General features: G+C 38.3%; 1 protein-coding gene and 1 long non-coding RNA gene across 2 annotated transcripts in view; one reads left to right on the forward strand and one right to left on the reverse strand.

The window, feature by feature from the left end:
• LOC309511575 overlaps nt 1–15612 on the forward strand; it is a 202016-nt gene that overhangs the window by 17797 nt on the left and 168607 nt on the right. The gene's annotated exons all lie outside the window — the stretch shown is intronic.
• Nucleotides 7213–11293, reverse strand: cited4a (Cbp/p300-interacting transactivator, with Glu/Asp-rich carboxy-terminal domain, 4a). Its single transcript, XM_082185416.1, has 2 exons — nt 11159–11293; nt 7213–9540 (listed from the first exon to the last, which is right to left on the reverse strand). The coding sequence occupies exon 2, from the start codon at nt 9528–9530 to the stop codon at nt 8808–8810; it is 723 nt and encodes a 240-aa protein (XP_082041542.1). The 5' UTR covers nt 9531–9540; nt 11159–11293; the 3' UTR covers nt 7213–8807.

Raw genomic sequence — 15612 nt, forward strand, 5'->3', positions numbered from 1 at the left:
TAAATATGCAACCGTAAGATCCATGAAGTTGAAAATTGGTATGCATCTTCTTTGGTGGTTGTCCTAACATATCCTGTAATATGACTTGGATACTTAGAAAATATGGCAGCCAGCAGCCAATCAAATTTCAAATTGACTAACATCAAATCTGAATGGCCTACCATTCCAAAAATGTATATATTTGTACATCTTGTGAAAATGAATATGTGTCCCGTGTCTGGTATGACCCATTATGACTATTATGGTATATCTTTTTTGCACAAAGTCCAAACTTCTAAAAACTTTGTACATATTGAGCAAACATGCTTAGTTTCACAAATTTACAATGCTCGGGAGGATAACAGAAAAATATTACAAAAAAATACAAAGTATTTTGACTATTAGCATACAATCTGGTTCACTTCGCAACCTATTATTACCAAGAAAGCCTGCTTAGACATGAAAAGATTGTTTGACAAGCATGCAAAGTGACCATCTATAGATTTTTTTTGTTGTTGTGACATTTAGGGTTGGGTTTATTTAAAATACAAATTGAGTCAGAATTAAGTACCATCCAAAAGTAATAAGTACCACTTATTTTGCAGATATAACTAAAACAAACAAACAAATCAAGCACAACATAGAAATCTAGTTCACTTGCTTCTTAATACCTTGAACACCACTCTGCCCTTGTGAAAAAGAAGTGAACTTAACTGTATTGAACTTGCACCTGTAATGTACTTGAAATCTTAAAAGTATATTTAAAAAAAAACTGTTCTATTCAGTGGGTCAAATAAAGCACTCTAATGTTTAGCTAACAGTAAAGATCCTGAGTCCAAAATATTTGTATTCATCATTTGGTGGCTCTGATTTGTCAAAACACCTCTTAAAATGCTTACTACGGATGCAAAAAACGCAGAAAAACGAACCCGATCCGAAATTCTTTATGGTTTATATTATTTACAAATAATTTAACAAGTAATTACAAGTAATTAAACAAAGTTTTGGAGGCAGTGTGTAAACGTGATTGACACAACATGAGTGTCATTTTTGTTTTAAAAAAAAGTTATTAATTTAGTTCATTTATATATATTTATCCACTCTGGAGTAAACCGTGATGTCATCGTCCAGCTCAGTTCAGTATTAATACTGAAGTTCAGTTCAATAGTGCCAATGCAGGCAGATCAATATTATTGTTGAATATGAAATTAAATGTTAAATTTAATGTCCCCAACTAAGCAAGCCAAGCCAATGGCAACACATGTGGAAAAAGGTGACAGTGGCAACCTTGGGAGAACCTAGGCTCAGTCGGGGGGCCAGTTCTCCTCTGGCCAATGAACGGACAGTGTATGATTATGATTCAGGCAGCATTATAGATCAGAAGTCAGATTGGTTTGGAACAATCAGTATATTATCCAGTTCCATCTGGTTGAAGATCGGAGTCACGCCGGTATGGAGATGGGTTTGTCGTGTCGATGAGTCCTTCACAGGGGAGAGTCTCTGCTGACACTTGTTTGTGACACTCTGCTGACACTGTGGTCGTGTCTAGGTGCAGGTCCTCCATCCGGTCTGGATATGGCCCGGATCTGGCTGACTACATCATGCGTTGTGGCCGTGTCTAGGCGCAGAGGTCCACCTTCTGATCTGGATATGGCCTGGATCCGGCTGATAACAGTAAACCTCGGAATATACAGAAAGACTAACATTAGCGTAGATGTCATTCTTCTTATGATGTAACGGGTACATCAGGTGTTATAGGAAGTGTTCCCGGTTCCGGCTGACCTAATTTATTCAGCCTAATAATCATTTAACTGATTTGAATAATAGGAATGTATCATTTTTTATGTGTATGGCAGGTTAAAGAGATGTGTTTTTAGTCTATATTTAAACTCACAGTGTGTGTCTGCTTCCCAGACAATGTAAGGAAGACTGTTCCAGAGTTCAGGTGCTAAATAGGAAAAGGATCTACTGGCAGCAGTCGATTTTAATATTCTAGGTATTATCAACTGGACAGAGTTTTGAGTTTGCAATAGACGTTTAAGGCTTTTCTATACGCAATCGTGCTCTCTCTCCACGAAATTTGAAAAACGTCTAGTTTTGTTTTCTTCCAGTTGAGCTCCATTTTTTGGGCTGCTCTCTTAAGGGCCCGAGTGTGCTCGTTGTACCACGGCATTGGACTATTTTCTTTAATCAGCACAAAGGAGCAACTGTGTCTAAAGTGCTGGAAAAGAGAGAGTCAAAAGTTTCTGTCGCAATATTGAGTTATTCTAAGCTATCTGGGATGCTGAGGAGATGAAACTGATCAGGAATATTATTAATAAAGCAATCTTTAGTGGCATAAGTGATAGTTCTAACATATTTGTAATCGGCTTTGCAACCTTGGCTAAATGGAGTATACACAAGACTAGATAATTATCTGAGATGTCATTGCTCTGCAGCAGAATTTTAACGGCATTAACATTGATTCCATGTGACAATATTATATCTAAAGTATGATTATGACAATGAGTGGGTCCTTACACGTGTTGTCTAACTCCAATAGAATTCAGAATGTCTCTAAATGCCAATCCCAAAGCGTCTTTTTCGTTATCTATATGTATATTAAAATCACCAACAATTAGGACTTTCAACACTTTCAAATCAACAAATTCTTTGATAAAGTCTGTATGGTGCCCTGGTGGCATGTATACAGTAGCCAGCACAAATGTCAAGCGTGATCATTTACACTAGATAGTGTTACATTAAGCACTAACACTTCAAAAGAATCATATTTGAAACTAGACTTCTCAGTAATTCTGAAGATATTACTATAGATTACAGCAATACCTCCCCCTTTTCCTTTCAGACGTGGCTCGTTTTTATAACAGTAATCTTGGGGGGTGGACTCTTTAAAGTAATGTAATTGTCTGGTTTTAGTCAGGTTTCTGTCAGACACAACATGTCTAGGTTATAGTCTGTAATCATATCATTAACAATAAGTGCTTTTGAAGTAAGGGATCGAATATTCAGTAACCCGAGCTTTATCATTTGTTCATCTGTATTATATCTATTTTTTATTTGTTGAACATCGATTACATTTTTACCCTTAGATAGGTTTGGGAGTTTTTTGTATTTCCTAATTCGGGGAACAGACACAGTCTCTATGATGATATCTAGGTGAAAAAGTCTCTATGTGATGTATCTGACCTCAGTGACAGTTTAGCCAGTCTGTCTGCTTCCTGACTTAAGCCCCAATTCATGTTTGAGCTCTAAGACTATATGCCATATTACTAGAGAGAAGAGCAGCACCATCCCAGGAGGGATGAATACCATCTCTTTTCAACAGGTCAGGTTTGCCCCAAAAACTTTTCCAATTGTCGATGAACCCTATATTATTTTGCGGACACCACTTAGACAGCCAACCATTGAGTGAGGACAGTCTACTAAGTATCTCATCACTCTGGCGAACAGGAAGGGGGCCAGAGCAAATTACAGTGCCTGACATCGTTCTTGCGAGTTCACACACCTCTTTAATGTTAATTTTAGTGATCTCCGACTGGTGAAGTTGAACATCATTAGTGCCAACGTGAATAATAATCTTAGAGAATTTACAATTAGCATTAGCCAGCACTTTTAAATTTGCTTTGATGTCAGGCACTCTGGCTCCCGGCAAACATGTGACTATGGTGGCTGGTGTCTCTATTTTCACGTTCCGTGTAATAGAATCACCAATAACTAAGGCACATTCAGCAGGATTCTCAGTGGGTGTTTCACTGACTGGGGAGAACCTGTTTAATGTTGTAATCGGAATGGAAGAGTGGTGTTTTGTCCCGCGACTACAGTGTCTCACGTCACCCAGTTGCCCTGCTGCACGGGCTCTACAGCCGGAACCGAAAAATGTACACAGTTCACTAAGTTAGTCGCATCCAAAGCAGTATCTAAAGCCCTTGCATTCTTGCTATCCTCGATTAAAGTTTGGATGCGTGTCTCTAGTTCTGAAATCTTCTCTTACCCCTTTTCCACCAACAAGAACCGGGTGCTGATTCAGAGCTAGAGCTATTGCCAGTTCGGAGTTGGTTCGACTGACGAGCTTACTAAGAACTGGTTTGCGTTTCCACCGGCCAGAGAGCCACAACAGAGCTATATCTTACATCACTGCATACGTATCATGTTGCCCAGCAACGCTAGTGCGGCAGCGCCAAACACAAACACACCAGACTTGTTCGAGATGCATTGGCTTCTCGCAGAACGATCAGCACATGAAATCAAAGCACTGCGAAAGCGATCAAAAAGCACAAGGAGTCGTATGATCTCCAAACACTCCCGCAGCTCTGATCGGTCCACGCTGCTCCGATGCATCTCGAACAAGGCATCAACAATAATAGACGTTGCGTTACTATGGATGCTCATGGGTTTGCGAAAATAAATCGGCATCCAAACACGGCGAATCCAACGCGTTCGTGCAGCTCGCCGTAACTTACATAGACGGATATTATAATCGAGCTGCTATTAGCTCGACTAGCTGCTATTTAAAAATGGCGGTCACAAGTTTCTCTTCAGTCTTGTTGGCCACGGTAACCCCGCCCCCAGCCTCTGACGCAAGCGGTTCTTTCTTGGCTCCGTTCTAGACCCTGCAATGATTTGGTGCTACTTAAGAACCACTTTTACTGGTTCTGAGCTGGTGCTTTGGCGGTGGAAAAACAAAGAACCGATTTGAAACTAGGCTCTGGCTCCGAACCAGCACCAGCTCTGCCTTGGTGGAAAAGGGGTATCTGTCAGCCTGACTATCTCCCTACATTTATCACATGTGTAGTCCTCACCGCTGACATAGAAGGCTATACTATACATGTGACACAAAGTGGAAGTGACAATAACAGGAGAAGACATTACTCACCGTGTTTGTTGGCTGATCCTACTCACCACAGTGTTGTTTGATGGACTCGTAAAGGCGCGAGCGTGCACGAGACGGCAAGCACGGATGGCAGGCTAGCGAGATACTAGCGTGTTGTGCTAGTGATAACAATTTAGATAAAAGCTAGCGATGTCAGATTAATGTGATAGGCAATATTAGATAATATCTAATATGTATTGATGAGTAAGTTATATTTAGCAATATAAACAAAAGGAATGATAGTAAATAGAGCAATTCAAAGCAAAAAGCTATACAGAGCATACAGACGCAAACCAGCAGCAAGGCAGACAGGAGCAATCGATCAGCGTGTAAGTGTCTGCTAAATGACTACTTACTAAATGCATACATTAAACAGTAACATTTGCTTTAACATGCTATCAAATGGCTATCTAAAATTATTAATTTCAGTCATATCTAAATTCACAGAGCTCAGGCTAAATACTTACGCTGTTATAGATTAGTCTGGTTTGAGGAAGGTGCCAGACAGTGACATTTCATGGCTGTGACTGGAGACTGCATTTTGATTAACATGCAGTGTGGATATGCAATCATTCAGTGATACATAGCACTGATAAAAATCCACTTTATACATATGGATTTTGGTGTTTATAGTTACAAGATGTCCTGTTTTAACATGAATGTAGGGTAATGTAGAAAAGCACTGGCTAATATTGGTTTGGTGAATATACTACAGTGTGTTCTGTCCATATCCACTGTCTGGTAACAGGTTTAAGCCCATCCCTGTTTTATGGATTTTATGTGTGTTCAGTGTGTTTGAGACAGAACAAAGCAACAGACTGTGAGCAATTGTCCGTCAGATGAGACGCTCAGACCCGATCCCACTGAGTAAGACAGATTAGATCATCGGCTATGGAACATCCACTCTCGGATAAAATAAATGCTCTAAAATCTAAAGAGGTCTCTAAAGAGGACCTGTAAATAAGACACATGGAAAGATGGAAATAAAGCAAAACACTTGAACATACCAAGAGAATTTTCAATTTATTGATATCTTAAATAAAACAGATGGTGCCTGCCTTATAATTCCAATGTTTTCTATTGATTTATGTACTGAGAATGGTAAGGATTATTTTAATATGGAAATTGTGCACTAATTTGACTGGAAACATTCACACAGTCATAGTGTTTGGGAATGACAATTATATTTACTAACAGGTTTGATTCTTGCCAGATTGTTGTCTTGTTTGTAAACAGTTGAAGTTCACTTTTCACATTGAACAATGGCACTTTCTACCTGCCGCCATCCTTGCTGAAAAATCCAGCATAAATCAACATGAATTCCATGTTGGTCCAGCTGGTTTATTCTGTTTTGATGCGGTATAGGGCTGGTCTTGCATAGTCCTGCTGTTCTCAAACAAAAATGAGGTGATGGAGCTGGTCCAGCAAACCAGAAACCTGCTAATGCTAGTGACCAGCAATGCTGAATTTTTCAGCAGGGATGTTGGTTGCTTAAATATCCACACTTTTTTATTTTATTTTTTTTAAGGTGGCCTATCTCATATACTGTCTCTGCTTTTGATCTGTGCCAGTTCCATTCAGAATCTAAAATCTTGAGAGTATTTATTTTATTTATATATATATATATATTTTTTTTTTTTTTTTTTTTTCATTGTATGTTTTAACCATCACCTTTTTCCAGTTATTGTGTCTGCTCAGAAACTGTAAATTCGTACCATCTTGTGATTGTCAGTTTGTCACAATCAAAATTAAATTACAAATACAATGAGACTCAATGAAACCACTTCTTTAAATAAATATTTTATTTTCAATGAAAATAAATACATTTTCTTAAGATAGAATCAACAACATTTAAAAAAAGCATTTGTGGGGGCATGGCGACAGTTCATGACAGCACACAGTTTGGAAGAGAACATACAATCTCACCTGCAGGGAACATTCTGCGGGGTGGTTTGTGATTTACGATATACAGACTGACAGGCTCAAGTAGCTTTAGGTTGAAATTGACATATTCCCTCCTTTTATTTTTTAACAAAAAAAATTTAATAAAATAACAAGACTGTATCGCCGGGAATGTGAAAAATCATTAAATCATCAAAATAATAATCTACAAATCATTAAATTTTTCTGTTGCTAGACGTGGTTTGTCTATAATTATCCAAGACTCACAAATTACAGAATAAGCATACTAGGGAAGACATTCCAGTCTCTACAGATACAAGAATTACAGCTGACAAAATCGAAGTCTGAAACTGAATTTCCCATTTCGTATGCATCAAACACTAAAACAATCAGCCAAGTTGGAGTTATAAGACACAGAATATGACCCATTAGGTTTTCTTTCTTGTGCTTTTTTTATTTGGTGGCAACTGTTCACAATCCCAAGCTGTACGTACAGCAATTACCCAAGCCAGGGCGGGTAAAGCCGAGGGAGTTGAGCCCAGCTCTGGTGGAACAGATTAACCTACTACTACTGTATGCTGTGCTATTTCCATACCAACCCAACCCCCACAGTATTTAACACAAGAACTACCAACATAACGACACAGGAAGTTCTCAAACCCAGCAGGGCAGCCGTTCCCAACTCTTCATTACACCCTGAGCGATAGCAAGCAAATGAACATATCCATTTTGTAATTATCAGGCCATCTGAGATGACTGATCATTCTGACCTCAATTAAGAAGAAGGTTGTAAGTGTAATTTAAATGTAATCAAGTTTAAACCTGCAGTGTTCGGGCAGCGAAGAGGGAAACAACATTTTGTGCTGGTTTGTAAGGTTGGCTTTAACGCACATCAGGAAACCAGTGCTGTGGTTAGTGGTTGTTTCGAACAATAGTTAACCAATTGACATTCAGGTTAATTTTGAAACAAGTGGAAGGTTTAATCTTTATGCAGCATGTGGCTTAGTGAATATTGTGGTCCATGTTCCATGTTCACTGCAATAAGGAGCATATGAGCAAACAGGAAGCCACTTTTTGAATTATATAAAGACAGCAGTTTCTTCCTCATTCCATGGAACAAGGTAGGAATGTCTACAGTGAATATTCATCAGTATCTGTGTAAAAAACTATAAGGCAGTTTTACAGTTCAGACTCATCAGCAGGGAGCACAGGCTCAGCATTTAGCAAGGGAGGCTACAAAACATTCTACCATTTTCTAGGCAAGTTTATCTAGCACAGAAATATTCCTGAAAGCATCAAGACATATCCTATACGCAAGACACTCATTTTGGGTCTAATTCAGTCAGATATAGCAACAACAACAAAAAAGTGTTAAATGTGACAAATGTTTACCGTAGGCAATCATCTTTAAAATTTTGAATAGCTGTAGAAAGAAAATGACCAAAGGGACAATGTAACACTGCGCACAAAGAATGTTTCATACCCAACCGCTACCACCTCACACCCCCTTACCATTTCAAATATCATTACGAGCTACTGGAAAAATCAACCCATTTTGAAGTACCAGCCTTCAATTCCCACTCATTCAAACATATTTTACCACAAGTCTTGGGGTTAGTTTGAGAAAAGGCAAGTCTATATCACCACAGATAATGTTTGCTTTTTGGTAGGTGTCATACATAAATACATTTCTAAATGCTATTGATTCTAGTTGCCCCTGAGGAGGCAAAGCAGTTTCTGCAAAGTTCCAAGCAGACTTCATTTTCAACCATGTGAAGTTACATTCAACCCTGGACACTCAGTCACCATTAATCCAGGATGACCAATGGGGCAAGATAAGACCTGCTCACCAAAGCCACACTTGTGCCCAGTTCTTCAAAGACTGAAGACCATCCAGAAGTCTTTTCCCTCATTGAAAGCAAAAAGTGTGCACTACAACATGCATAGCACAGCTTCACAGATACAGAGAACCTGGTTGTTTTAACCTTTCTCATCTTGCCCCAGCTTTTTCTTGATGACCAAGTCTTTCTTTGATTTAAGGACCAAAAGCAGGATTTTAGCAGCTGACAGTGCTTGGTTGCTGCTTGCACACAAAGTCTGAGATGAAATCAAACTCGTTTTGTCCGAGGTAAAGCTCAGGAAGCTCTTGAACCCGGTCCAGCCCGAGTTCCAACACCAAGGACGTCAGAACCTCCTCATCAATCAAGTCTATGTCCATGACATTGAGGCCCAATGTTGGCCCGCCCATCCCCATCTGCATGCTTGCTAACTGAGCAGGACCCATTCTGTGCTGGACATTTCCCATGTGATGCCCATTCATAGGACCGTACGGGTGGCCGTGGTACTGTGTATTGAGTTTCTGAAGATGCATGCTCGCCATAAGCTGCTGAGATGCTGTAAGGCCTCCTCCACCCATATACTGCTGTGGGTGTTGGTTCTGCGGGTGCATATGATGGTGCTGGGTTTGAGGGTGACCTTGCGGTTGCTGATTCGGACCTCCATACATCATATTGGCTGGCTGCATTTGGTGGGGGTGTCCACCACTTATCTGGCCGTTAACCTGACCGTTCATGACGCCATTCATCACATTCCTCTGCCTCATGGCCGCCTCCATGGAGCTCTGGGGCCCCCTGCTGTAGTGCATGAGCTGCCCATTGGGAAGGGTCCGCAGACTGGGCTGGTGTCCGTGCACAGAAGGGCCGTTCATTCCCATGCGATACCCATGCAGGCCTCCGCCAGCAGAGCCGTGGGTCATTGGCATCATCATGTGTTCAGCCATGCCTTTTCAACTGCAGAGAAATGAGAAGAATAGCACATATTCAAGCAACCTTTCAGTATCAGCTGATAAACACTTTCAGTTTCTGGAAAACTATCAGTATAAAACATCTGTGGCGCAAACCAATATTATTTGGCTAAACAAATGTTACTTTGATGACCAGTCTCACATGCTTCTTAATCAATTGCAATCAACTTTCACTGATTGCAGTCAGTCCACTGTAAAAATAATAATAAATACTTTTCTTAATCAGTATTCATCATTCGTTTTCAGAAAATAATCTTTATTTTATTATTATTATTATTATATTTTTTGTTTATGTTTTATGCTTAATTCAACACAATTTAGTAAGGGTTATGGTTACAAGTAAGCAGATGTATCTTACTGATTCAAAACTTGTCCACCACATATTTTGACACAGCATCCTAAAACCCATTGTGGTTGCCAGCTTAAACAATGCAGATATATTATGACTTGAGCCCTTAGCAGAAGAAATATAGCAGTAAGGAGCACCAAGGAGCCGCCAGGAGAATCAAAACAATAACAGGCAGGGAGGTGGACAAAGTGTTCAGCAAACAAAGCCAACCTACTGTGAGCAAGAGATAATGACTAAATGTATGATTGATTGTATCTACTCAAATGACAGGGTTGAGTTTAGAGTTTTGAAAATGTATATTATATTAAACAACATTTGAAGTGCAGCAATGCAATTATAAGAAGTATTAATCTGTAGGTATTTCAGTTGTTTATACTCTCTAGATGAGGCAAATATATAATCATAACATTTTGAGATAAAAGGTATAATTAATTCATCTTTCCAATTCACACAGTTGACAGCATGTAGATGATTGATTCTTTTTTTGTTGGAAAACCCTCAGTCCTATTCATTGTCAAGAAAATGTCCTGTCTAGTGTTGTTGTCTCTCATCTCTTAATTCAATAGCTTCAGGAGTGGATCAGAACATGTTTAACAGTTACTAACATAGTGCACAGTTATGTCTATGTCATAATTTGGGATAGAAATACGAGATAAAGAACAATGTCGTGTGGGGTCTATAGGGAGTCTCTTTCTTTCTCTCTCGGTCTGTCTAAAACAAAGAATTTCTCCTATTCTTTCTACTAAGATTAAATATTTCTTTAAATAAAATATAGGCTACAGACTTTCACAATCCCTGTCAGACCACAGTGAAACTTTCATTAAACATCAGCATAGACTACTGAATTTACTGTATTTAGAGAAAAGTTAAAACGTAGGAGCTACTCATGAGATTTAATGTTCAGTTAAAGCCCCGCATAGCGATATTGCACTTTTTTTTTAAAAGAACATTTAAATTCGGACACTAAAGTAGTATTAGTATATTATCTAATGATATATTGCCATGCATACTGCGCATTGTTTTCTGAGAACAAAAGTCATACTAGAGTAACGTGTTTTGAGATCTAAGAACACTTAAAAAACAGAGCAGAAATAAAAGCACACATAACCTATCCAACCATATGTTCAACCATACACACATTTAAATAGCCTATCGCTAATAGAATACATGCTGATTTCATGGATTTCATTTACAAAAAGAACAAAAGGTCCAGCCTACTCGTTATCACAGTGATCTCTATATAAAAAGCACATACCGTCAAATAAATCCTGTTCTTGTAAAGATGCTCTTTCGTGTTATCAGTCTCTGTAAAGCAGCGCAGGTATCTCCAGAGGCTGTACTCAGATCTGAACAAACTGCTGCTGCTGAGCGCTTTCTGGGTCAGCACAAGGATTACACTCACATACATAAAGAAGACCAGTGAGAGGGGCGGAGCGACATGAACCCCGCCTCTCCTCTGCTGTGATTGGCTCTTCCTCTAATCACAGACGTCACTGGCCAATTACTCACATGGCCTTCAGTTTTATGTGCACTGGTCAAACTCTTCAGCAATTACTCATAAACTAAAACACAACTCATAAGTGCTGCTTGTTGTTTAAACATGTTAATTTCTTAAAAGAAACTTGATATTGGTAGTTTCATTTTATTTTAAACCATACATTTAGGCTATCTCTCGCTTTTTCACCTGTGGCATTTTAAAATTTGAAGATACTAACAATACTGTGCAGTAAAAATATGTATTTTATTTATGTATATGTCATATAGAAATCTGTATTATATTATAGATATTCCTCCTTATAGAAGGATACTACATTTTACTGAAGAGGAAGTGCTCATTGATCAATTTACTCAACTCAGACAGGTACTTTTGGTTCGACCTCTTTTATTTTTCATCTGTAGGCCTATAGTATTCTTATCCAATGTATCTCAACAGAAATGGACATAAAGCAGGTCACAGCTTTTCACTCTTATGTAAATGGCATATTTACCATTTTAAAGAGAGAGACAGACTCCGAGAAGAAAGAAAACCTCCTGCTGGCGTGAAGCATGTGCAATTGGATTTGACACTAGCAGTGCTGTACTGCCCAAACATACAGTACTACATATATCCTCACATGTTCATTTATACTATGCATGTTGAACTTAAGTTTCTCGTGATCTTCAAAACCTTTTGATCTAAAGAGATTGTGTAAATGCTTGACAAAAACAAATTGATATATATATATATATATATATTATAAAAGAAAATGTTTTAATTACATGTTTGTATGAGTTGGAGCTGGTAGTGAAAATAAGCAGCCTGTATACATGTGAACTCATTCAACCCAATGGTGGCCTCTTTAAAGAACCTCAAATATAAGATTAATATAAACGTGTTGAATATCACTCACTACAAATACATATCACATAAATGGATTCAAAACAGTTAAGAGGCATGCAGAAAACTCCTGACAAAATGAAACACCTCTATTTACTCACTCCATCTCTAGAAAGGAATGTGGTGACCAGAAGTGTATAATACCCCCCCTCCCCCTCCCCCTCCCCCCTCTCTCTCTCACTCTACATTCGCCTGTTCTTGTATTGTTTCCTTTGTCAGTGTGTAAATTAAGCCTGAATCAGCCTTAAACAGATTCAGCAGTTCAAATGACTTTAACTTTGCACAGAAGCCTTTCATCATAACCTAAACTGTTAAACAACAGAACTGTTAAATGACAGAATTTGTGATTAATTGTGTGCAATAAGACAGCATCTCTATACTATGATACTTGGGCATTTGAATGATTTGAATGATGTGAATGATTACATTTTCTCTGTTTAATTCACCATGTGCTGTTTGTGCTACATACATGATTACCTCAAATTGTGAAGCTTGTTGAAGAGAGGTGTTCTTTTACTTTTCTAAAAATAATATTTATGATTTTCAGTTTACCAAATAAGCCTATAGACTTACATTGAAGGAGCCACATCTAGGGACCAGAATATCATAGCTGGGTTCCTTTGACTTGGGCCAGTAACTAATCACATAGTAAACACTCTACCAACTGCACAGCAATGTCTTGGCTACTCCCTACTACACCCAGGGCAAGTGAAATTTGCATGGGCCACCACCTTTCTTCATCATAAAATCTCCCTATGATAAACTGTGAACATGTTGTCCTAACGTTGTACCTTGTATGTAGGTGTTCAGTGCTAGACCCAATTTCTTTAGAAATTCCTGGTGGGGTGTCAAAATGTGTCAAGAGTGAACGACCTAACTAATGCAATAACAAGATAAAATTAGTCTGTCTTCTATATCTGGATAGATTTTACATCAGAGTATTGCAGAGGACCTTAATGGCCCATGGAGTGCACCATTTTATTCACATGAAAGTATTCTTAGAAATAGCCCATTAAAAAAAAAAAAAAAAGGAAAAAAGGGCATAATATTTAAAAATGAAGTGCACGTTTTTTTTTTTTTTTTTTTTTTTTGCAGCTATTGACACCAAGTGGAATTGTAAAAATGATTATTTTCAAACAGGTTTCCCAAACATCTTACCCTTCGTCTCTTACATGGTTGGATAAGTAGTCATACCACATACTCATGGCATTGCTTATACTTAAAGTATATTATTGTAGCAAAAGTATACTTTTTAAATGTTTGGCAATGCTGATATTAGACATATCTTGATGGAAGTATGCAGTTTCCAGATAAATCCATTCCGAACAGCTCTATAATATAAATAATTGTTATAGGCTCGCCATAGTGATTTAGGGTAAGCCAGAAGTTTGGAAGATAGATTACTGACATTTATTTGTACAGGTCACATCTACCTACATGTACTGTATATCACTCTTTCTTACTCTCACACTTATGCCATTTCATTCTGTTCAATCACGAGTCATTAAGTTTCAACATGATTAATAAAGTTATTTCTAAACAATTACAGGCTAAGACTAACAAAATGTCATTGGGAAGGTAATTACAACCAACAGGTTCAATTTGTGACTAGTCATCTATTTGACCTTCAGAGGGAGAATGAAAGCATTGGTAAAAAGGTCACAGCGATGGACGGTCTCTTCTGACGCGTGTGGCAACACTGCAAATTATCCGTAGCAATTTGCAGGTGGTGTGTGCAGAGCATTTCCATAATGCGCCTATATTTTCCCTCTCTCAGTCTCTCCCTCTGACATTTCATAAAAAAAAAGTATCATGAATATTTTCACAGCTGTTTGGTTGTGTGTTTATATTGGTGTTTAGCATGCACACTGACAGGTCAGTAATGAAACCCACTGAGATGGACGTGGAGAGCAGAGTGCTATGGAAACAAAGATGAATCAGTTTTTTTTTTTATGGAATGTGGTAATCTGAGGATGGCTATTGTGGGTTTTTAAAAAGTAGGGTTGCAAAAAAGGGAAAGCTTTTCAGTATCATTTCAAAGGGAGAAACATTCCTTTTTAGGAGAATTTACACCCAAGATGAGGCTCTTATGGAGCATTAGGTGGATATAAATTCATAATTTACATGTCTGAAATGCTCATTGGTCAAAGTATGGTTACGTCAGACTGTGTTGCAGCAAAAGTTAGCGTCTAATAGAAAGGTATGTGTATGATCCACTTTGACACTGGCTCGGTTTGAAATCAAGTGTGAATACAGCAAACTGGTTTTCCAAAAGTACAACCATACTCACATGTCTGAAATTCTCATTGATGCGTACGTCAGGATGCTTACGTCAGACTCTGTTGCAGTAAAATTAGCATTTTATAGACAGGAATGCATTATAGAAGATCTGCTTTGACACCACTTAAATTTATAATCAAGTGTGAATACAGCAAACTGAATTTCCGAAAGTACAACGGTATACATGTGTTTGCAATTCTCATTGGTCAAAGGATATTTACTTCAGACTGCGTTTCAACAAAAGTTAACATTTTGGTAAATAAGAATGCATGAGATCTGCTTTGACACCGGGTTAGTTTGTAATCAAGTGTAAAAGCAAACTGAATTTCTGAAAGTATAACCGTACTCACCTGTCTGAAATTCTTATTTATCAAAGGATGGTTAATGGAGCACCACTTTCGGAATCCCTTGTTTCTTTACTCTTCATCTTTGTTACACAAAAGTATTTACAAAACTGCATACATCAATAGCTGTGTTTCCACTGTTTTTGGCCCGCAGAATACCTTGTTCCAAAGCGGGTCAACCGGGGGCTTGAGGAGTGGTCATGAACAAGGGTGTCCTGGAACACCACTGCTTAATTCCATGCTTTCACATCAGGCAACCAGTTTACCTTAACATTTAAGACATTTACAACAATTTTCAGCTCAAAACTCACTTTCAGACACCAATTGTGATCCTATGGGGATTCTGATCACCGTACTTGTGCTAACCATTGCCATGATATACAGTATACACTTATGCTTACTTTCAAAAAAAAAAAAAAAATCTGATAATTTACTCACCCATATGTCATCCAAGATGTCCATGTCTTTCTTTCTTCAGTCGAATAGAAATTAAGAAATTACAATCAGTCATTTTCTCTCTGAGATGCGCCACACATTACGTCATCATGTTGGAAAGGTCACGCGTGACGTAGTCGGAAGTACCGGCCCAGTGTTTACAAGTTTGGAGTAGGAGGACCATTCAAAGTTATTGTAAATTGAATGACATATATTTATATGTATTTGTGTCAGTTTATTGTTTAAAATGGTCCTTACGTGTGCATATCCTGG

This window comes from Leuciscus leuciscus, assembly GCF_965113295.1.
Source record: "Leuciscus leuciscus genome assembly, chromosome: 12".
NCBI classification, from domain to species: Eukaryota; Metazoa; Chordata; class Actinopteri; order Cypriniformes; family Leuciscidae; genus Leuciscus; species Leuciscus leuciscus.

What these genes read in the sequence shown, in the direction of transcription:
- cited4a (XM_082185416.1), bottom strand. Translation starts at nt 9,530, where the DNA reads ATGGCTGAACACATGATGATGCCAATGACCCACGGCTCTGCTGGCGGA.